Below are 22527 nucleotides of genomic sequence, written 5' to 3' on the forward strand. Positions count from 1 at the left end.
TAGAGAGAGAGGAGTCAAGAAAAGCATTAGAAAGTTTCTGTTGGTGGTTTTTGAAGGATACGAACCTTTCGTCTCTATCCCACCTTCTTCCTATGATAGTCCAGGAGTCCTCTTATATTCTACTTTAGATTTTTTCCCAATTCAAACTAGAAACAAAAATTAAAACTCAATAATAACATACAATTGTATATATATTTAAAAACAAACTTTAAATGAAATATAAATCTAACTATATTATAACTTATATGCAGTTCGAAGTTTTTCGAATTCTAGAGGCACGGAGCAAGTTAAAATATATATAGATTATTATGTAGAAATATTAGTTATCAAGAATTGGTCAATAAAACATACAAGATTTTGAAGAATATGGGGTATTACACGATACGCTAATATTACTAGTAAATTTTCATTCTTCTTGATTATTATCATATTCTAATTAATGGTTGATGATTAACGATTTTTATTATGAATTTTAATATTATTATTTTATTAATATAATATTTGTTATTGAGTAATTAAATAGAATGTTATTCCTGTAATAGAACAAAAATTAATAGAAGGAAAGAAAAGAACGGAAGGAAAAAAAATATTATCATAATTATTAATTACATTTATTTCTTAAAACATCAGCATTTTTATCGAAAAAAGAGAATTACCAGATTAGACATCAACACAAAGATATTCTGTAGGAAGGGAAAAAGAACATCAAGTATACAATATAAGGACTTTGGGATACTGTATTCAGTAGAAATATATGATTGTTTGTAAAGAGGCCAGCAAAGTTTTTAATAAAATACTGTATAATTTGCATTTTTCCCATGACTTTTTCTTACCACCCTTTGTCATTAGTAGGTAGGGGGAGAAAGTGTTGCCACTAAACTAGAGATCTCATATTGCTAATTAGTTTCCTTTAACAAATGACACAACATCCACCCGAGCTTTCTTTAGTCTTATTTTCGGTGATCTTACCCGATTCACTTTGGTTGGCTCTGGCTTTTCTACCTTCCGTTTGGGCAGCCTTGCTTGGGCGTTGGTTTGCTTGGTTCGCCTGGTTTCTCCCTTGAGCCTGGTTTCCAGCGTTATTGTTACCCATAGCATTATTGTTTGTATTAGTAGCGTTCATATTGTCCATGTTATTGCTTGTCATTCTACTATTCATGTTGTTCGACATCATACCATTATCAGCGTCTTCCATGGCGTTGTGGCGGTTCTGATAAGAATTACCAGACATATCTGTGTTACCTGTATTATGCATGTTTGTACCTTGACGGAAATTCGAGTTGTTATTATTGTTCATAGTGTTATTATTCATCTGGTTATTGTTGCTATTGCTATTATTGTTCATTGATGTATTCATATTAGCACGACTGTTTAGCGGACTAACCTCTGAGTCTGTAGTCATGTTATTATTATTGTTGTTGAAGTTGCTAGTGCTGGTTTCCAGATACTTGTTGTATTGTCCACCGTCATCTCTCACTAGCCTCACCAGTGTATAGAAGGCGTCTTCTACGTTGATTGCCTGTTTAGCAGAAGTCTCCAGGAAAGGAGCATTGAGCTGTTTAGCCAGACTGACACCTTCGTCGAATGAAACCTGTCTCTCTGTCTCCAGATCAGACTTGTTCCCCACCACTACGACAGGGATGTACTCCACGTCTTTCACACGCTGGATCTGCTGGTAGTAAGTGATCAATTCCTCAAAGGAGTTACGGGACGTGACTGAGTAAACCAACAAGAACCCTTCCCCAGTCCGCATATACTGCTCCCTCATCGCAGAGTACTCCTCTTGCCCAGCAGTATCCAAGATATCTAAAATAGTAACCCTGTCATCTATAACAACTTGCTTACGGTAAGAATCCTCAATTGTAGGATCATACTCATCAACAAAATGAGAATGTACCAACTGTATAGTCAACGCAGACTTACCAACACCACCACCACCAACAACAACTAACTTATACTCTCTAATATTAGGCTTATTCATTTTTTTTCTTTTGTCTTTCTTTTTTTTCTTTTGTCTTTCTTTTCTTTCTTTACTGGTTTTAGTCTTTAGCAAATTTAGAAAGTTTCTCTTTTTTATGATCTTTAGTTATCTATTCTTTATACAATTTCTATATACCAAAAACCCCGCTTCCTCATAAAACACCCCCCTTCTTAATAGTTATAACTCCTTGCAATTTTTTTGTTGTTGTTGTTTTTTACGTTTTTACGTTTTTTTTTTTTTGCTTTAATTCCACGGCTAAATTTTTTCTTCTGTTTCTTTTGAGATTTTTCATTAATTTTTTTTTTCAATTTTCAATTTTTTCATTAATTCTTTTAAAATTTTTTTTTAGTTCCTTCTCTACAGCTATTTCTAGGAGGGAATATAGGTTTAACGGTGTGAAGTTGTGATCCTTTATATTTATAGGTTTTGTACGGATGGTTCTCTGTTCTCTATCTTCCTCTTCTTTGCTTTGTACAGCGTTTTCTCAAGACTGCATCGCCATGCAGTGTGTGTGATGGGGGGGGGGGAGATAATACACAGCACGGCCCTGCACACACAGTGCACACACAGCACTGCATCCGTTATTGGCCCGTTCAACTTGACGGAAGAGTACATCCCTTATTTCGTGTTGGTGTACCTCGAACAACGTGGTCACGTTCACAATGCTCTTACATCGGAGCGCGAAATTAAGGGCGAAAATAATGTGTTTGTTCTATATTGTTAGCGGTGTCGGGTTTTTGGTAGAAAGTTGGGTTTTTTTGGAGAGTTCGCTAGTACGAGAAATGACTTGGGTCATCATCTATTTTACCTTTTTTTTCCCTTTGTCTTTTTTAGCTTCATAAGTCTTTCGGAGATTAAATTAGTCTCCATTAATCCGTATTAACAAATAGAAATTAGATATAACATATATATAGTAGAGATAAGAGAGTAATGTAATTTGTACAACAAAAGGGTTTATTTTCTTAATTTTGAAACAGATATAAAACCAACAATAGCTACTAAAATGTCTGATACATCGGTGGAGTCCAATATAATTGAGGAACAGGTTGTTGGGAGTGCGAATGCGAGTGCGCTACGAGATAATCTGAAGGCATTGGCTGGTGGAGGTGTTGGTGGTGTATGCGCTGTGCTGACAGGACACCCCTTCGATCTGATCAAAGTGCGGTGTCAGAACGGACAGGCCAAATCTACAGTAGACGCGATCGGGATTATCCTAAGGGAGGCCCGTAGGCTCTCGGGGTCTCGAGCCGGTATCACGCTCTTGAAGAACTCCGTACGCGGGTTCTACAAAGGTGTGATCCCGCCGCTCGTCGGTGTTACTCCGATCTTCGCGGTCTCGTTTTGGGGCTACGATCTCGGCAAACGGCTAGTCAGCTTCAACGACAAATCACCAGGGACACAGCTGTCTACGGCGCAGATGGCCGCTGCGGGGTTCATCAGTGCGATTCCGACCACGCTGGTGACGGCGCCTACGGAGCGGATCAAAGTGGTGCTGCAGACGAACGGGGAGTTCAAGGGCTCTTTTTTCAAAGCAGCGCGGCACATCGTGGGCACAGGTGGTGTGAAGTCCCTGTTCAACGGGTCTCTCGCGACGTTGGCAAGGGACGGGCCTGGGTCAGCTCTGTACTTCGCGTCGTATGAAGTTTCGAAGGCTTTCTTGAACAAAACCGGGAATGAAAAGGGTGACGGGGAAGTGAACCTGGCGAATGTGTGTCTTGCCGGTGGTATTGCCGGTATGTCTATGTGGCTCGTGGTGTTCCCTATCGACACCATCAAGACTAGACTGCAGGCAGCCTCGACATCGACATCAATGGTGCAGGCAACGAAGGAGATTTATAGACAGAGAGGTGGTATCAAGGGATTCTTCCCTGGTCTTGGCCCAGCACTGTTGAGATCATTCCCTGCTAACGCAGCTACTTTCCTCGGTGTCGAATTGACGCACTCTTTATTCAAGAGATATAATATTTAATTGAAGTAACACAACGAGTAAACACAAAGAAGAAAAAATAACAGCATTTTGTATATATTTTAGTTACATTTATTTATTTTTTTTTCCACATATAAAAAAACAGCCCAATAATATATATATCTAATAGTTACAAATTAGTGTTTTAGTATAGTGACTTGAAATTATCAGAGAGAGAAAAAAGTTTGCTAAAAGAAAAATTGATAACTTTATTTTCTCTTAACTTTCGTAACACTTTATTTCCTTTTATTTCATTAATTATATCGATTAAAAAGATATCAAATCTGTACAAGGTTGTTCTTTTATTTTTCTTATATTTTTTTCTCTGTAAAAGTAAAAACTGAAAAATGGATAGAAAATTTATATTCTTTAAGGGGTGATAACACTTAGAAAGACGTTTCTAAGTGTGTCCTTGCCAACCACGAGGCTTAGTCAACTTGTTGACGTTGTAGTACTTGTTGGTACAAGAGTAACCCTGCCATGTGAAGTCATCCTTTGGATCACATTCGCATCTGTTTTGAGTTCTAATGGTTTCATCAATTGGACAGGAGTTGAAAGGAACGTGGTAGTAACCTAGATCACCGAAGTGGTGAATCTCGTCTCTGTCCAAGAACAAAGCGGCAGCGATGGAGTGGACTGGAGCATCACCCCATCTCTCGTAGAAGAAACCACCAGCCTTGTCCAAGTAATCGAAGTAGGACATGTAAGCATCACCTCTCAAGAAGTTCAAGTCACCGACCTCAAAGTTAGACCAGAAGTGACACAAGTTGTAAGAAGCACCTTCGTCATCAGAGATGAAGTCAAGCATATTGTTTGGATGCAATGTTTGAGGGTTCTTCTTCAAGAATTCAGCAGTGGTCTTCCATAGAGTTGGGATGGTAGACTCGTATTCGTGGATAGAGATAGTGAAACCGTACTTCTTACCGTTGTCTCTCATGAACTTGAAGATATCGTAGTCAACTTCACAGTGCATCTTGGTACCTGGCTCAACACGCCAGTAGAAGTCGTAGTCATCCATCAATGGATGTTGGAAGAAGAAACCAGACTCGAAACGACACATGTGTCTGTAAGACTCTGAACCACCGTAGATGATCTTCTTCTTTTGCATTTCAGCTCTGGCTTCGGCAGCCTTAGCTTGGTCGATGAAGTCTGGGTAACCCCAGTGTTTCTGTGGAATCAAACCGAACTTGACTTTACCAGAGACAGCCTTCTCGACACTACGACGGAAGTCATCAGTGAATGGTTCGTCGTTCAAGAAAACCCAGTCGTAGTGGAACTTCTTGTTGAACTTGTCCTCGTACATGTGAATAGTTGGCAACAACTCAAACAAATCACGGTTACGGACCAAAGTAACGAAGGTAGCCTTTGGCTTGTTCTTCTGGGACCCAACACCATTTCTGTCGACGTAAGAGTACTTGTAACCAGTCTTACCTGGAATAGCAGTAGATTTACCTCTAATTAACGCACTGTTACCATTGGAAGAAACAACATCGCCACCTGGGTTAATGACATTTCTCCATAGAAAGAAAGTGGATATAAATAATAGAGCACCAATGAAGACTTTTCTAGCAAGACGTTCCTTACCAGGAGGAACTCTCAATTTAGAGTAAACAGCCTTCTCGTCAAATTTCAATCTCATTAATTTTTTTTTTTTTATTTCCCTCTTTTGCTCTTGTTTGCTCTTAATTTATCTTTTCATAAATCCAGTCCAAAGGAGCTTAAAGAAAGGTTGTTATTTTTTAATCCTTATCTATTAAGAAAGAGAATTATATAATAGAAGATAAAGAGAATGAAAGAAAAAGGATCTACACTTCTTTTATGTTCCCATTTAAGACGGCTCTTTTTTAATTATTTCACAATATTTTTTTATTTTTTTTTTTCAGTTGTCTTTCCAGTGTCTATCAATGCTATAAACTTTTGTCTTTTGCTGTCTTTCTCTATAAGAAAGCCGACGTGTCCCCTTTCCAAATCACAGGCTGAGTTTTCTCTTTCTCTTTGTTGTATAACGAAATTCGTTTCCATGTTAATGGTCGAGTTTGTTGTACGGCGAAGAAAAGAACTTCTTCTGTTGACTTAACGCGTTTTTTCTTTTAAGGCAACCCAACTTACTGTCCTTAAGCCCTGCTGAATTTTCTTAGTTGTTTTACAAAAAAGACATATCACACCCACCCTTGCCCACACATCTGCCCCCGCTACGCCAGTTCTTCTTCTTCTTCTTCATGACTATGTAATACGTAACGAGTGATATTTCTTATGAAACACACCTGTTACAAGTGCTTATTATCGTAACCTATGATATGGGATTAAATGGTCTTTCTACTTACGTATTCTATAAGAGGTTTCATTTATGATTCTATTTATATATGTTAAGGGTTTGGTGGGGACTTAGTTGATTTCTCCGCGTAGTCTTCTGGCTTTGATATCTGCATCGGACCCAGCCTCAAAACCGAACATGAAGTTCCAGTCCATCTCTGCGCCATTTGTCAGGAAGTCGGTGTTACCGTTCATCTTCAACTCCCACAGCGCTCCATCGAGGCGGTCGTATCTGTCAATGGAACAACTGGCGTTGTGTAACACCGTCCCGGCATCGTCAATGGGACTCCTGACATCCTTGTAGCCCATCAGTTTCATACCGATGCACTGTTTCGTCGCAGCGTGTGTCACTAACAGTACACGTTCCACATCGGGGTATTCCCGGTTCATACGCTCAACAAACCCCCGCAGAAACTCTCCGCTACGTTCGAAGATCTCTAGCTCAGTCTCCCCTCGTGGGCTCGGCACAGTGACAGGGCGGCTGGACCACTCGCCAATAGTGATCTCGGGGAACAACTCGGCCAGGTGCTCCACACTGGCGGGTTCCGGAACCACCGCACGGTCGGGCTTATACCACTCACCAATGCCGCGCTCCACCGCAAAGGGAACCCCGATCCGCTTCACCACGGGCTCACTGGTCTGTATACACCTGTAGAACGGGGAAGAGAGGATCATCTGCGGCTGTTCCTCCTGCGGCCACCCGCCAATGTACTCAGCTAGCTCCTTAGCTTGTTCAACACCATGCGCCGCTAGCGGAACGTCACTGTCCACTCCCGTCGGTGGGGCTGGGTAGGGCCCTTCAGGCAACCAATTTGATCTGTACCCATGTCTAGCAACGTATATCGTCTTCAAAGTCATTTCTTGGCTTATACTATTTGTTTTATTATTATCAACTTGCCTTAACGTGCCTTTGTGAGATAAACTTTTTTTTATGTAATCAAATATCAAAAACAACTTTTAAGCTTTTATATATGAGTTTTCTTTTCTTTCTTTTTTTTATCCTAATTTTAAAAAAAAAAAAAATGACGTTTTTTGATTTCTTTTTTTTTTTTTTGATTTCTTTGTTTTTATGGATATTTTAGATGTATATACGATAAGTGATATATTTATATTAGATGTATTAGAGGTTTAAGTATTCAATTGATTACAAACAAAGATATAATGAAATGGCTGCTCCTGTTAGTAAAAGGATAAAGACGTTGTCTGTGAGTAGGGCAGTTATCTATGGTAACACTGCTAAGAAGATGGGAGACAATAAACCTCCCAACGCTCCACCTGAACACACACATCTATGGACAATATTCGTGAGGAGCCCGACTGGTGAAGACATATCGTACTTTGTGAAGAAAGTGGTGTTTAAATTGCACGAGACGTACCCTAACCCGATAAGAACTATAGAGGCTCCCCCATTTGAACTCACGGAGACCGGGTGGGGTGAGTTCGATATAAACATAAAGATATTCTTCGCGGACGAGAGCAACGAGAAACTTCTAAATTTCTACCACAGACTGCGATTGCATCCGTACAATAACCTAGATCAACCTGGTGGGGCCCCAGAGGTAAAGACAGAAGAGAGTGATAAGAAGGATGCGATACCGAATACGAACGAGGAGATAAGTTCCATTTTCTACGATGAAATAGTGTTTAATGAACCACACGAAGAGTTCTTTAAGATCCTCATGAAGACACCAGGGAATTTGTTGCCCTCGAATAAAACCGACGCTTGTCTATTTTCAAGACAGTTGGAACAAGACCAGATAACTAGAATCAATATGGCAACAAGCAAGATTGATAAAGAAATCGAAGAGTATAAAAATAAGCTTCAACAAAGTTTAAGCTCTCCTACAAAGTGATCAAAATACGAACTATTTAAATAAAGATACCCCTAACTCCCACAGTAGTAGATTAACTGTGTATTATATATACTTATAAAAAAAAAAAAAGAAAAATAAAAAATGCCATTGATATGTTAATAGTGGTAAATAAAAATAGATATATAGATGTAATAATGTAAATAAATCTATCAACTTAGTGAAGTTGTCCTTTCTTAATGACAGTCATAAATCTATTTAGGAGTTAATGGTTTCCAAGTGTCCATTGTTAACCCCTCTAACTCAGGTTTCTTAGCTGGCTTAGCTGGAGGTATCTTTTTCGCAGTTTCCTTCTCCTGGTTGTCTGCATTTGGTGTATTCTCCATTGTGGAGTTTACAGCCTGTTGTGTTGTAGCCGATTTTGGTGATAGCACTACTGGGGGCGGAGTTTTCACCTTCTTCTCTAAACTAGTTTGGCTGGAGTTCTTGGGTGTAAGGACCATTGAATCATTAAATCCAGGAGGAAGAACTTTCCTTTTAGGTGGTACCTGAGGTGTTGATATTGGACTCTTTTGAGATTCAGCGTCATTGCTGTGGGAGATAGGAGTACTCGTTCTGGGTGTACTTGGTACTGATGTCTTCTGTCCGGTTGTAGTGTTGCCATTGGAGTCGGTTAGTTTTCCAGTTGGAGCATTCGACAGAGCTCTAGAAGCTGGAGGTGGAGGTGCAGGGAGTTTAGGTCTGTTAGATTTCTCAATTACGCTGGTAGTGTTTAGGGTAGTACCAGATCCAGATCTTACCGGACTCCCTAATTGAGATGACTTAGGTTTAGGAGTCAATGATGCGAATGATGAAGATGAAGATCCCTGAGAGTTGGTCATCGTGTCATCTAGATGCAGTGAAGATGCTTTTGAAGCAATGTTTTGGTCATTCTGAGTAGATGAATTTGTTTCTAAATCTAGAAGTATATCATTACCAAAAGATTTACCATTAGGATGGTCCACTAGGAATTCTTGGTGAAGAGACTCGATAATTTTACTCTTCTTATCTTCATCAATAAATGTAACTTTAGCTCTGTAGGCAGCATATACAGGTCTATGATCACTCAAAAGAAGCTGGGCATCAGAATATGCTAAGGGATGCAAATTATCCCCCTTGTAAATGATTCTATCAGTCCATGATGGCGTCCTGGCCTTTTCTGACGAATCATATGTGTCCGTGCCAAAATCGTACTTGTAAGTTGGACGGAATTTTAATGTCGGCTCTTTAAATTCTTTGAAAACCACACCAGCGTTAATCTCTTGAGTAAGTTGATCATATGTCAAAAGGCGATCGATATAACCTTCTGGTTGAGTAGCCAGATTCTTTCTGACTTCTTCATTAGTTAATTGAATTCTATAATTCAAGTCACCCAACCAGAAAATAGAATCATGATGAGATATCACCTTCGACCTTGTAAATTGGGTACCATTGGTGATACTTTCAAAATCATTTCTTCTTTCATCAATATTCGTAGCGCCTGCTGCAAGATGTGCATTAACAAAACAGAATGAGGTTGAACCATAATCAAATCGGATTGAAACAGCACCCTTATTACCTGTCATACCACCAAACCCAGTTTTTTTTGAAGCCCCTTCTACTTGCTTTACATTATTAGCCTTATCAGACTTTACAAAAAATAGAATTAAAAGCGATGACATTTGTTCAACTCTAAGTAGAAGGTATTTCTCATCAAATTGATTTAAACAATCACTAACCATAGTTTCCCAAAAAGACCCCTTGGAATAATCGGCATTCAAGATAGATCCTGCAGTTAACTCAATAACTTCCTGTAACCCCAAGACAACAATATCTGGTTTGAATTTATCGCCAATTGGAAACAACCATTTTGATAGATCAGCTCTTCTCGAGTTACCGTTGACATTAAATGTACCTACAAATATATTAATATTTGAACTATCTGTAAACTCAGCAGTGCGGTGGCTTAGTTTGGCAGTCATATATTCATTAAATGGATCGTATAATTCGACTGGTTTCTGGTTTGGCAGTCTCCCTAAGAGGCAGTCAATGTTCTGTTGTTTCCCTTTATCCATAAAGTTATTAATGTACATTCTACTAACCGATTTAGTAGCATCTGAAATAACACCAGCTAATGACATTTTACCTTTTCTAGAGAAAGAAGATTTTAATGCATTTGTACCAGTGTACATCTGAGATACTTGGTCACCATGATCAGCCCACAAGGTATTATGTTTCAGAACAAAATCTTCTTCATCTACATAAGCTTTAGAACTTATAATATGGAAATCTTCCAAAAACGTACGAAAAACATTTAATGATATCGTCTGTTGAACCAAGTTAGTTCTATCCAAACAGTCCAAACAATTTACCCTAAAGATACCATGCTGTTCTGATAAGACCTTTTTCTCTCTGACATCGTATGAGAAATAACCAGACTCTAATATTGAATCAAGAAGAAGAGGAATAACTTTTTTAACAGCTGAAAACCCTTCTTGCGCAGTCTCTTTGTGGAAATCAAAATGGGTATAGAAAATTTCATCGTTAACTTTTAGTTTTTTGGAGTTCCTGACGTGTTGTTTGTACCTTTGAGATAATTCAATCTCTGAAGACTTAGTCGACAATAGGTTAACGATATGTACAGGGCCATATTTTGTAATCAATCTATGAAAATGTTCGTCAAAAACAGGTTGGGTCGCTTCTAAAGATCTGGTTATTTGAACTTTAGGGTTTATTAATGATGTATCCTGTTCCCAGAAAATAGGTATACTACCTCTGATTTCGGTGAAAGAATAACAATATTCACTAGAATACATAATGAATTCGGTTTCTACAAAATTTGCAACATTTGAGTCGTCATCGACACCACGGGCATTGAATCTTGTACCGGCTCTTTTCCAACTTTGTTTAGAAATAACAGTTACACCAACTTTCAGTTTCTTAACATAGGTCACAAATGTTTCCGCAAAACCTCTTATAACAGTAGTTAAAAACCCTTCATCATCTAAAATTTGCTTGCTATGCATGTCTAATCTATCTCTATATGTAACAATCTCGTTCATTAGGAAAGAATTCCACATATACTCTTCTTCAAAATTATCCACACTTAATGAATGATCACTAAACTTTCTCTTCTGTAAAGTTGATGTTAAGTCGAAATCAGAACTGTAGTAAAATGATCCATCGGAAAGTAGTTTCCTGATTTCATAACATGGATGTCTGGGTAGAGTCTCCTTTAGATCGGTACTGTCTTTATTTGGTAAGTTTGGGTAACCAGATGAATCGATTTCAACAAAGTCCCATCTAGAGTCGTTCAAACAGAAAAAGTCCACAGCAAAGATTTTATTAACTGTTTCACCAGGAGTTGGTTGAGCAACCTTGGATCTACCAGTAATTGCACCTAGGAAAATATAACCTTGGATTTCTATCAAACCAATAAATCCATGGACTTCATTATGAGTGAGTTTCCTAAACCCCTGATCCTTCAGCTCTCCCTTTCGGACAAGATCAATAGCGCATAGTGGTGTATGTGTGTCCTTGTTATGACCCACAGATTTAAATATCAACGAATAAGTATCAGAAACAATGGCAATACGCCTTTCTGGTTGTTGTGAAAGCAATAATAACATCAATCAATCAAATATCTAGTTTTTATTAGATTCAATTAATCAATTATTTGGTATATTTTGACTCAACTTTTCGCAAGCTATTATAGCAACTGCGTTATATTCGTACTAGTGTTCTTTTTTTCTCTCTCCCCTCGTTGAAATATAGGAATGAAAGGAGGTATCAAATTGGTATGTCTTTAGATACTTTCTAAAAACAATTTATTCTATAATATAAAAAAACTCTCTTCGTAAAGTTAAAGAAACGAATTAAAAAGGAGGGGTTCGTAGTATTTCAGATCTCTTTATGTATGGCAAAGGTTAATCAATCCTTTATATTCGGGGTCCTGCCTAATTTTTTAATTTGATTTTTTTTTTTTTCCCAAATATACACCGTCGTTCGGCTTTCATAGCAGGCTTTTCAAAATGTGTGTTAATTGTAAGCTCATATTGATCTAATACAATATATAAATTGTTATTTTTATTAAGTTGATAGAAATAAATATGTTTTATTGTTTATTTGACTCGAATTAAAACACGATGTATTCAAAGATAGGAGTCATATGGTGATTAAGAATATACATAAAATACTGTTCCGAGAGTTTTATTAACTAATTTTTTTTCTTATATTTTTTTTTGCTTTGCTTATGCAGAACCAGAAGCAGCCTTCTTAGACTTTGGAATAGCGATGTCACCACTGTGGATAACAGCGTTCAAAGTGGAGAAGATAGCTCTGACGGAGGCATCGCCAACATCCTCAGCGATACCAACACCCCATTGGTAAGCCTTTTCATTGTCTTCATCACGTCTGTAAGCGAGGTTGATGTAGGAGGCAGCTTGAGTAGATGAGCCAGAACCTAGGGAGTGTTCACTGTAGTTGCCGACACCAAGTTTAACGTTCATCAAGTTAGATAGAGCATCGACTAAGGAAGAGATTGGACCGTTACCAGTACCCTTGATATCGATGATTTCACCGTTAATTTCGACTTGACCTGTTAGGATTCTACGCTCGGTACCGAACTTCTCGACGTTGTAGTCAACCAAGGAAATGTAGTTGTAACATTCGCTGTTATAATTGTATGACTCCTTGAACAATGTTGTGATTTCGTCAGCCTTCATTTCTCTGCCGAGTTTGTCAGCGTTCTCCTGCACACTGCTCGAGAATTCGATTTGCATTAGTCTTGGAAGGTCTAGGCCTAGGGATCTTAAGACAACCCAAGCGGCACCACCCTTACCAGATTGAGAGTTGACTCTGATGACAGCTTCGTAGTCACGGCCAATATCCTTTGGATCCAAAGGCAAGTATGGGATTCTCCATTGGGTGTCGCCTTGGTCACGCTTCTTCTGTTGCACAGAGAAACCTTTCTTGATGGCATCCTGGTGAGAACCAGAGAAAGCGCAGACGACTAGATCACCGCCGTATGGTGCTCTTGGGGCCACAGGGATCTTGTTACAACGCTCAACGACCTCGATGACTGATTTAATATCGGAGAAGTCCAAATTTGGAGCGACACCTTGGGTGTACATGTTCAATGCAACAGTAACCAAGTCCACGTTACCTGTACGTTCACCGTTACCGAAGACACAACCCTCTACACGGTCTGCACCTGCCATGATACCCAATTCGGTAGCGGCCACACCGCAGCCGCGGTCGTTATGGGTATGGGTAGAGATGCAAACTTTCTCACGTTCGCTGATATGGGTAGAGAAGTACTCGATCTGGTCTGCGTAAATGTTTGGACTGGCTACTTCTACTGTTGCAGGTAGGTTGAAGATAATTGGGTTCTCGACAGTTGGTTCCCATGCAGCTTTAACGGCCTCGCAGATCTCAACAGCAAACTCAACTGGTGTGTCGCTGAAACACTCTGGGGAAAACTCATAAGACCAATGAGTAGCCTGTTGGTTAGGGTCATCCTTAGTCAAACTTCTCACCAACTTCGTAGCCTCTACAGCCTTGGCAATGGCTTCTTCCTGGGACATGTTAAACACAATTTCCCTAAACATGTCACTAGTAGCCAGGTAAGTGTGGATCGTGGCACGTTTGGCCCCTGTTAGGGACTCCACGGTTCTCTTGATCAAATGTTCTCTGGACTGCACTAGACACTGGATGGTAACATCATCGGGGGCATTCTCAACAGCATACCTCGTGAAATCGAAATCTGTCTGCGACGCAGATGGGAAAGAAACCTCAATCTCCTTGAACCCAATCTCCACAAGCTTATGGAAGTACTCCTTCTTCTGCTCGATCGACATAGGGTCCGGGAGAGATTGGTTACCGTCTCGAAGATCCGTAGACAACCAACGTGGCGCCTTAGTAATCGCATTGTCAGGCCACTTACGACTCTCCATCTTAGGCCCAATTGTAAACGGCTTATACTTGATCGAAGGATCCTTCAACATATTCTTATACGCGAGTTTCACCGGTGGTATAGACCTAGCGGCCCTAGAAAGACAAACAAACCCTTGTCTCATTTCTGCTGTCTTTTTTTTCTTCCTTTAGTTATTTTTAATGTTCTCTTTTAGTCTATAAAAAGATAATAGCAAAGATAAAGCCCTTTTAAACACTTTATACACTTTATATACTTAACACACTTTATATACTTGATATTTCAATTCCCCCTCTCTCTCACACACAGTGTCTCGACTGAAAAAAAAATGACCGGTCTCGGCCAAAAGAGAATTGAGTCATTAAAAAAAAATTTGTGAGTAAGTCCTTTTTTTTTAGTGGAAGGACTTTCTTCTCCGCGTTTTATTTTATTTTAATTAAAGATCTCCTCGTTGTTCCCGTAGCTGTCTGTTATACTCTACGCTCGACTGTTGTACTATATGCTACATGCTATACCCTACTACTACTCTCCCCCAACGTTTTACAATATTAAGACAATGTTGGAGTAAATAAGTTCATCATTTGTTTTCAATATACAACTATTTGCTACAATACCACACCACAATATAATAAACTATATACTTCAATTGCAAAAAAAATTAGTCATTCTTGTTTTGTTATACGATACTATCACTTGATGTTACGTTAGTGATGATCATATTATTCTTATCCGGGTAATGACGTGTTTATTTTTTTTTCTTTTTTTTTTTTTAGCCTTTTTTTTTTATTTTTCTGAAAAACTATCTTAAGTCATTTACCACAGTGTGTAAATTTGATATTGTATTGATGTATTGTTGTATTGTTGTATTATTGTATTATTGTATTGTTGTATTGTTTTAAATCAAAATTAATACATCAAAGTAATTCATAACAATTTAAAAACTATTTGTTTTAAATTTTTTTTTTAGTTATTTTTTTTTTCTCGATATTCAATAAAAAAAAAAAAATAATAATAATGATATCTCCTAGTACTGATTATGAGAGTTTCTTCGGGAAGGATGATGAGAAGAAACCTGATGAGTCGTCTACCGCTGCAGATATTCATACAATGACTACACTTGACATGAATAATAGTAATAACAGTAGCACTAACAACAACAACAACAATAACAATACTAATAGTGCTGATGATGTCACTGATACTACAAATATGAACATGAGTTTAAATATGAGTGATCCTCAAGTAGATGTTACTCCTAGTATACTGTTAGAACAACTAGCCTATGTTGATAACTTCTTCCCTTCTTTAGACCATGACTTCGCCTCAGTTGACTCTTGGATGCTCGGTGCTTCGCCAAGTAATGTGTCAACATCCAACAATAACAACAGTAACAATGCCAACTTTAATAATAACAATGATCCTAACACTTCTACATCGTTATTCGAACCTCCAGTAGGGCTGGATGAGCAACTGAGCGTGGAACTGAGTGTGTTCGCTGATGATGCGTTTATTTTCCCAGATGAGGACAAATCGAGAAACAACAACAACGATAACGATAACGACGATAATAGGGAAAACAAAGATAACGACGGTGATGAGGATCTCGGAGGCTTAGATCTGGATAACAATAGTACAAGACAGAGGAATCCGCATTTCTTGACTCAAAGGAGAAGTAACTTTTTGATGTCCCAATATGATCATTCCAGGGCAAGGTTCTCTTCAAACAGAAGACGTCTAGCCAATAGCGATAGTAATAACAACGGCACCGATAATGGCATAAACGATGGTTCAAGCAATGGCTCGCCTAGAAGAGTGTCAGACGACCATGGTGAATTCACCAATGTCAATATTGGAACACCTACCAATACTACTCCTCCTAGCATGGACACGTTTAACAGTCCTACCACGGGTGGACCCCTGGACTCTAATACTGGTAATGGAGAAGATACCACTCTAAGCCCGCCTGCATCACAAATTGGGGCGCAAAACGATCTAAACGAAGTACCGAAAGATCCAGTACAGGCAGTGAAAAGACACAGACCTAGTGTGTCGTCTCCGTTAAATAATGTCATTGCTAACTCTTCACAATGGAATAGCCAATACCCAATCAATGGTAGTACTTCAAATAATACAACAACTAATAACATAACCAATAATAATAACAATAATAATAACAATAATAATCCATCCAGTCACAATGATATTGAGCTTCCTAATTACTCTAGTATTCCAACTTCAACATTAGTATCATTACTACCGCGTGTGAAGGTGCCGTCTGGTGCTTATAACACATTGGTTAGTTTAGGATTCTCCTCTGACCAAATTGATGCCATGTCAGCACTAATAGCTTATAATGAGCAACAAAAGAACAGGAATGGAGAGTTGATTAACCATAATAACATATCAAATGAGGACAGTTTAAAGACATTATTGGACTTGTTTAATACTGCACCAAGTAGGCACCATAGTCAGCAACAACAAGTTCTTATACCGAATCATCATATACCCCCACAACAGCATCACCCTCAGGTACAGCAACAGACACTGCCACAACAGAACTTGGGTTCACAGCCATCACCAATACAAACTGCTGTGTCCCCTATTGAGAATGGCAATAACCAAATCCAGCCTAATGGCATCTCCAACAGCGATTCGGAATTCTTAGAAAGTATATTGAAGATGCAGGCACCTTCAAGAACTAGAGATACTGTTCAAACGAAGGAAGAAGTGAAATCAGCTGATGGAAATTTGGAACCCATAGTTAGAACCAAGTCAGAGACTCAAGTCAAGGATTCTAATCAAAAAAGATCACAGAAAAGCAATAATCTCACTAGATCACATAGTGTAGATACAAATATGGATGAAGAGCCATCTAGAAAAAGGGAAAGGTCAGTATCCTTTGATGATGATGAAGAAGACGACGAAGACGATCCATACTCTTCTTCGAAAAGAAACTCAATAGACTCAACTGGCCGTTCGCAAAAAGCAGCAGAGGGAAGTAAGAGGAAGATTAAAGAGAAAGAACTCGAAACATCTATACAAGAACTGAGTGAACTGGCAGTGTCGCTCCAGCAGAAGATACATACATTAGAAATGGAAAACAAACTATTAAAGAACCTCGTTTTAAGCAGTGGAGATTTAAATATGGTAGGTCTAGATGCTACAGCTAGTAAATCCGTTGGGAAAAAGGCACCTGCTAGCGAAATCAAAAGATAACTTACTGTTGCCTCATCTACAATTTTTTATAGAGATTGAATTCATCATTTCATCTTATTTGCCTTCCTGTTGTTGATTTTAAAACACATTTACTTGCTTTAATTTTACTTGTTTTATTATTACATTTTTTTTTTTCGTTTTATTTTACTCACTGAAAATACTATCTATAGCCCATTAGATATTAGTTGTAATTAATAATATAAAATAATTGTTTTATTAAGGTAGACATATTAAACTTGTTCGCAATATAAGCTCTGAAACAACCAATATAATTTGTTGCCTTGGTAACCTACATACCTACGTAATGATGTCACCTAACCAACTGACGCGTATTTTTTTTTTTTATTCTTACGCGTCATGTAACTTTCATAATTTTTCTTTCGATGACCATACTAATAATATCCAATATAATATATTTAAAAGAGACTAAGCAATTTCTGTTATTTCAAACAATTTAAATAGATATCTAAGGATTAAAGCTATCTAAGGTACTAAGATACATATACAACCGCTGAGGTTTATCTAGGCGCAATGAGTAGTGACAAATTAGAAAAGCTTAAGAAGTTACAAGCGCTGCGTAAAGGTAAGACAGTCGAAGATAGTGATAGCGATGGTGACTATGACAAGATTTATGATGAAATAGATGAAAAGGAGTACAGGAATAGAAAGAGGCAGGAACTATTGAGGGATGACTTTGTGGTAGATGATGACGGTGTTGGTTATGTTGACCGTGGTGTAGAGGAAGATTGGGGCAATAGAAGTGAATATTCTAGTGATGAGGAGATGGAGAACAAAGCAGGCAGAAAGAAAGGTAACAATGTACAGCCCGCAAAGAATCAGATTGGAGATATGTTAAAGGCTCATCATTCCAAAGTCATTCTGTCCGGTAAGCAATTGAACAATCAGAAAAAGCAAATTAAAATAGATGATTTCGATGATATTCTTGATGAATTTGATGTCACTGAAGATGTCAAGCCGATAGTAACCCGTAAACGAGCTCCTATGGGCCTCTCTTCTTCACCAACTGTGAAAACTGCTATGAAAAGAGCTGTAGATGGATCGAGCTCTCCAGATCAAGGTTTCAAGAAACAAAAGTTCGATAGAATGAGTATGAATTCGTCTCCACTAAAGAACCAGATTAAACAGCATAATGAATTACATAATGATGAAATTAATGATGATCTACCTACTTCTCCAACTAAGGACTCGAACTATATCCCTCAAGATAGCTCCCTTTTGAATGCTCTGAAAACAGAAAAGGATGATGATAAATCATTGGACATGGATGGTGAAAGTGAAGATGATGATGACATTGTTGTAACTAAAAGAAAGATGAGAACTGCTACTACATCACGTAAAATCAACTTAGATTCGAAAAGTAGCGCTTCCTCAACGCCATTTGTTACTGCACCAGGAACACCAATAGTTGAAAAGAAATTGGTCGGAACATCATCACAGGCAACCAGTTCTGGACCACTATCTTTCTCCCAACAAAAGGTAACAAAAGAACAAATTGTAGATCCGACCACGGGCACTTTCAAAATGTATTGGCTTGATTTTGCAGAAGTGAACAATACACTTGTATTATTTGGTAAAATAAGGCTGCTGGATGGCAACAATGTATCAGCTATGCTTCAGATAGATGGTATGTATAGGGAATTATTTTTTTTACCTCGTGAAGGTAAAACTCCGACCGAGATTCATGAAGAAATAATACCTTTATTGATGGAAAAATATGGTCTGGATAATATAAGAGCTAAACCTGAGCATATGAAGTATGCATTCGAGCTGCCTGGCATTCCACATGAAGCTGATTATTTAAAGATACTTCTACCATATAATACACCTAAAAATAGCAGAGACCTCATCCCTCCTGATTTATCAAGTGAAACTTTTCATCATGTATTTGGCGGTAATGCTAATATTTTTGAAAGTTTTGTTGTTCAGAATAAAATAATGGGTCCTTGTTGGCTCGAGATAAAAGATGGTGATTTTAATGCCTTACAAAACGCGTCACATTGTGCCGTTGAGGTTGCAGTTAACCGACCACAAAATGTGAAACCTATTGATATGAAAGATATGCCAGAGCTAAATTGTACATCTATTGCTATTCAAACCGTCATGAATCCAAAACAGAACAAACAGGAAATAGTTTCAATAACCTTGGGAACTTACAAGGGCCTAAACCTGGATTCACCAATACCTGAAGACTTGCAACCTAACGATATAGTTACTTTAGTTAGACCACCACAAGGAACTAGCTTTCCACCTGGACTATCAACTCTAGCTAAACAAAAAATGGGTGGTCAAGTACGATTATTCAATAATGAGAAGACATTGTTAGCTTGTTTGTGTGCTATGATAAAAGTGATAGACCCTGATGTTCTAATTGGGCATAGACTCGAAGGTGTCTATTTAGATGTTCTAGTTCATCGTTTACACGAATTTAATATTCCGACGTTTAGTACCATTGGTCGCAGAGTAAGGAAGTCGTGGCCAGATAAATTTGGTAAAACAAATTCCGGTCTAACGCACCTTTTTATCAAAGATATTATGTCTGGGCGTTTGATATGTGATATTGGTAACGAAATGGGTCAATCGCTCACACCAAAGTGCCAGAACTGGGATTTGGCCGAAATGTATCAAGTTACATGCCAAAGAGACCATAAACCTTTAGAAATAAACTACCAAAATCCACAATACCAGGAGGATGTTAATCTAATGACTATGGCGCTGCAAGAAAATGCCACTAACTGTAAAATTGCAGCAGAAGTTTCTTTTAGAATTCAGATGTTATCTCTAACAAAACAGCTAACTAATTTAGCAGGAAATGCATGGTCTCAGACTCTTGGTGGTACAAGAGCAGGTAGAAATGAATACATTTTGCTGCATGAATTTTCCAGAAATGGATATATTGTTCCTGATAAGGAAACTCAGAAAATGCGTATTCAAAGGATGAAGAACAATGATGGTAATGATGAGAATGAGACTAATAGTTCCTCGAAAAAATCCAAATATCAAGGTGGTCTTGTTTTTGAACCTGAAAAGGGGCTGCATACTAATTACGTCTTAGTTATGGATTTCAACTCCTTATATCCTTCCATTATTCAAGAGTTCAATATTTGTTTTACCACGGTCGAGAGAGATGTGGAAAATAGTGATGAACTACCAGAAGTCCCTTCTTCAGACATGGCTCAAGGTGTTTTACCAAGATTGCTAGCTAACTTAGTTGAACGTCGTCGGGAAGTCAAAAAGATCATGAAGACTGAGAGCGATCCACACAAACGTATCCAATGTGATATTAGACAGCAGGCTTTAAAGCTTACTGCCAATTCTATGTACGGTTGTCTGGGTTATGTCAATAGTAGATTTTATGCAAGACCTTTAGCAATGTTAGTTACCAATAAAGGTAGAGAAATTTTGATGAATACTAGACAATTAGCAGAAAGCATGAATTTAGTTGTTGTTTACGGTGATACAGACTCTGTTATGATAGACACAGGCTGTGATAACTATCACGATGCTATTAAGATTGGACAAAATTTTAAAACATTGGTTAATGAGCGTTACAAGCTGCTAGAAATTGACATTGATAATGTTTTCAAAAAGCTGTTATTGCATGCAAAGAAGAAATACGCTGCCCTAAATGTCTCTCTAAACAAAGAAGGACGAGAGGAAACTGTATTGGAAGTGAAAGGTCTAGATATGAAACGTCGTGAGTTCTGTCCGTTGTCAAGAGATATTTCTATTCATGTTTTAAATACCATCCTATCCGACAAAGATCCGGAAACTGCTTTACAGGAGGTCTACTATTATCTTGAGGATATGAGAGAGAAGATAGAGAAAAACGAAATTAGAATTGATAAGTACAAGATTAATACCAAATTGTCCAAGGATCCAAGTGCTTATCCTGGTGGTAAGAACATGCCGGCTGTCCAAGTAGCGCTAAGAATGCGGAAAACAGGCCGTATGGTAAAGGCTGGTACTGTTATTACTTTTGTCATCACTAAACAGGAAGAAAATGAAGATGGCGAAACTACAGGAGCTCCGTCTGTGGCTGAAAGAGCATATGCGCTACATGAGGTGATGATGAAAGGTAACAATTTGAAACCAGACCCCGAGTATTATTTGGAGAAACAGATATTTGCACCAGTGGAGAGACTTTTAGAGAGAATTGACAGTTTTGATACTGTTCGGTTGATTAGTGCTCTTGGATTGGACTCTAAGAAGTATCTGAGACATGGTGGACCTGATGGTCACGGTAATATGATTGAAGGTCTGCAACCCCTAGAGACCACAATATCTGATATGGAGAGATTCAAGGACAGCTCCTCCCTGGTATTTAACTGTCCAAACTGTAGTCAGAAGTTCCCATATGGTGGTATTGTGGCCTCGAACTATTACCAGCACTGTTTCAACGGATTGCAATGTAAGATGTGCCAACACATCTTCACCCCGTTAGCAATGACCTGTCAAGTGGAGAGAGCGATCAGGTCGCATATCTCGCTCTATTATGCAGGCTGGTTGCAATGTGACGATGCCACCTGTGGAAACGTCACAAGACAATTGTCCGTGTTCGGTAAACGTTGCTTGAATGAGGGCTGTACTGGTGTCATGCACTACAAGTACACCGACAAACAGCTATACAATCAACTACTGTTCTTTGATTCTCTATTCAACTGCGAAAAGATCAAGAAACAAGAACTGAAACCTTTGTATCTAGAAGGCGACAAAGACTTCCCTGCCGAGAGATTGTCAGAGACGTCTATTAACGCTCTAACCGAACAGAACCGCGAATTACTAGAGATGAATAGAGCTATCGTCCAGAAATACCTGAGCGATTGTGGTAGACGTTACGTAGACATGGCAACAATATTCGAATTCATGAATTAAGTAAAAATATACATACATATAGAATAAATTAAAAAATGACGTAATTACGTTTTACTAACAAATACTAACAAAAGTCGTAGATCTGTGTTTCCGCGTTTTCTGTCATCGTGCCTCTTTAAGAAAATTGGAAGCGCGTAATACTTAATAATTTCCTAATTAGGTATGTCAACATAGAAGAAACGTACACAGTACCGTGCGCACAGAGACAAAGAGGTCGTATTTTTTTTTTGAAAAACATTAATTTCCTACGAATCTTTTTTAGACAATATAAAAAAGACGCGTCCTATACCTCTTTTCTTTTCTAAGAGCTGATAACAACTCAGATAGAAAACGCCGTAGGTAGCAATAACTTGTTCCCTTTTTCTTTTTAGCGCACCAACAGATAAGGCTGTTTTCC

At 38.4% G+C, this 22527-nt stretch overlaps 9 protein-coding genes across 9 annotated transcripts; 4 read left to right on the top strand and 5 right to left on the bottom strand.

Annotated features, from left to right (window-relative positions):
- Positions 1-910: 910 nt before the first annotated feature.
- Positions 911-1981, bottom strand: RNJ42_02009 (Ras family protein; the record flags this gene model as incomplete). The annotated part of the gene is made up of 1 exon (XM_071052174.1): positions 911-1981. One exon carries the CDS (start codon positions 1979-1981, stop codon positions 911-913), a length of 1071 nt encoding a protein of 356 aa, XP_070906795.1.
- Positions 1982-2984: 1003 nt separating this feature from the next.
- Positions 2985-3950, top strand: CRC1 (carnitine:acyl carnitine antiporter; the record flags this gene model as incomplete). Its single annotated transcript, XM_071052175.1, has 1 exon — positions 2985-3950. One exon carries the CDS (start codon positions 2985-2987, stop codon positions 3948-3950), a length of 966 nt encoding a protein of 321 aa, XP_070906796.1.
- A 397-nt stretch (positions 3951-4347) lies between these two features.
- Positions 4348-5586, bottom strand: KTR1 (alpha-1,2-mannosyltransferase KTR1; the record flags this gene model as incomplete). Its single annotated transcript, XM_071052176.1, has 1 exon — positions 4348-5586. The coding sequence occupies one exon, from the start codon at positions 5584-5586 to the stop codon at positions 4348-4350; it is 1239 nt and encodes a 412-aa protein (XP_070906797.1).
- Positions 5587-6332: 746 nt separating this feature from the next.
- On the bottom strand, positions 6333-7118 carry RNJ42_02012 (uncharacterized protein; the record flags this gene model as incomplete). The annotated part of the gene is made up of 1 exon (XM_071052177.1): positions 6333-7118. One exon carries the CDS (start codon positions 7116-7118, stop codon positions 6333-6335), a length of 786 nt encoding a protein of 261 aa, XP_070906798.1.
- A 308-nt stretch (positions 7119-7426) lies between these two features.
- YAF9 (YEATS domain-containing protein YAF9) lies at positions 7427-8113 on the top strand (the record flags this gene model as incomplete). The annotated part of the gene is made up of 1 exon (XM_071052178.1): positions 7427-8113. The coding sequence occupies one exon, from the start codon at positions 7427-7429 to the stop codon at positions 8111-8113; it is 687 nt and encodes a 228-aa protein (XP_070906799.1).
- Positions 8114-8325: 212 nt separating this feature from the next.
- INP52 (phosphatidylinositol-3-/phosphoinositide 5-phosphatase INP52) lies at positions 8326-11718 on the bottom strand (the record flags this gene model as incomplete). The annotated part of the gene is made up of 1 exon (XM_071052179.1): positions 8326-11718. The coding sequence occupies one exon, from the start codon at positions 11716-11718 to the stop codon at positions 8326-8328; it is 3393 nt and encodes a 1130-aa protein (XP_070906800.1).
- Positions 11719-12339: 621 nt separating this feature from the next.
- LEU4 (2-isopropylmalate synthase LEU4) lies at positions 12340-14166 on the bottom strand (the record flags this gene model as incomplete). Its single annotated transcript, XM_071052180.1, has 1 exon — positions 12340-14166. One exon carries the CDS (start codon positions 14164-14166, stop codon positions 12340-12342), a length of 1827 nt encoding a protein of 608 aa, XP_070906801.1.
- Positions 14167-15035: 869 nt separating this feature from the next.
- MET4 (Met4p) lies at positions 15036-17237 on the top strand (the record flags this gene model as incomplete). The annotated part of the gene is made up of 1 exon (XM_071052181.1): positions 15036-17237. One exon carries the CDS (start codon positions 15036-15038, stop codon positions 17235-17237), a length of 2202 nt encoding a protein of 733 aa, XP_070906802.1.
- A 531-nt stretch (positions 17238-17768) lies between these two features.
- On the top strand, positions 17769-22130 carry POL1 (DNA-directed DNA polymerase alpha catalytic subunit POL1; the record flags this gene model as incomplete). Its single annotated transcript, XM_071052182.1, has 1 exon — positions 17769-22130. The coding sequence occupies one exon, from the start codon at positions 17769-17771 to the stop codon at positions 22128-22130; it is 4362 nt and encodes a 1453-aa protein (XP_070906803.1).
- Between the last annotated feature and the right edge of the window lie 397 nt (positions 22131-22527).

The sequence above is a fragment of the Nakaseomyces bracarensis genome, assembly GCF_045282275.1.
Source record: "Nakaseomyces bracarensis strain CBM3 chromosome Unknown Scaff8_0, whole genome shotgun sequence".
In the NCBI taxonomy this organism is placed as follows: domain Eukaryota; kingdom Fungi; phylum Ascomycota; class Saccharomycetes; order Saccharomycetales; family Saccharomycetaceae; genus Nakaseomyces; species Nakaseomyces bracarensis.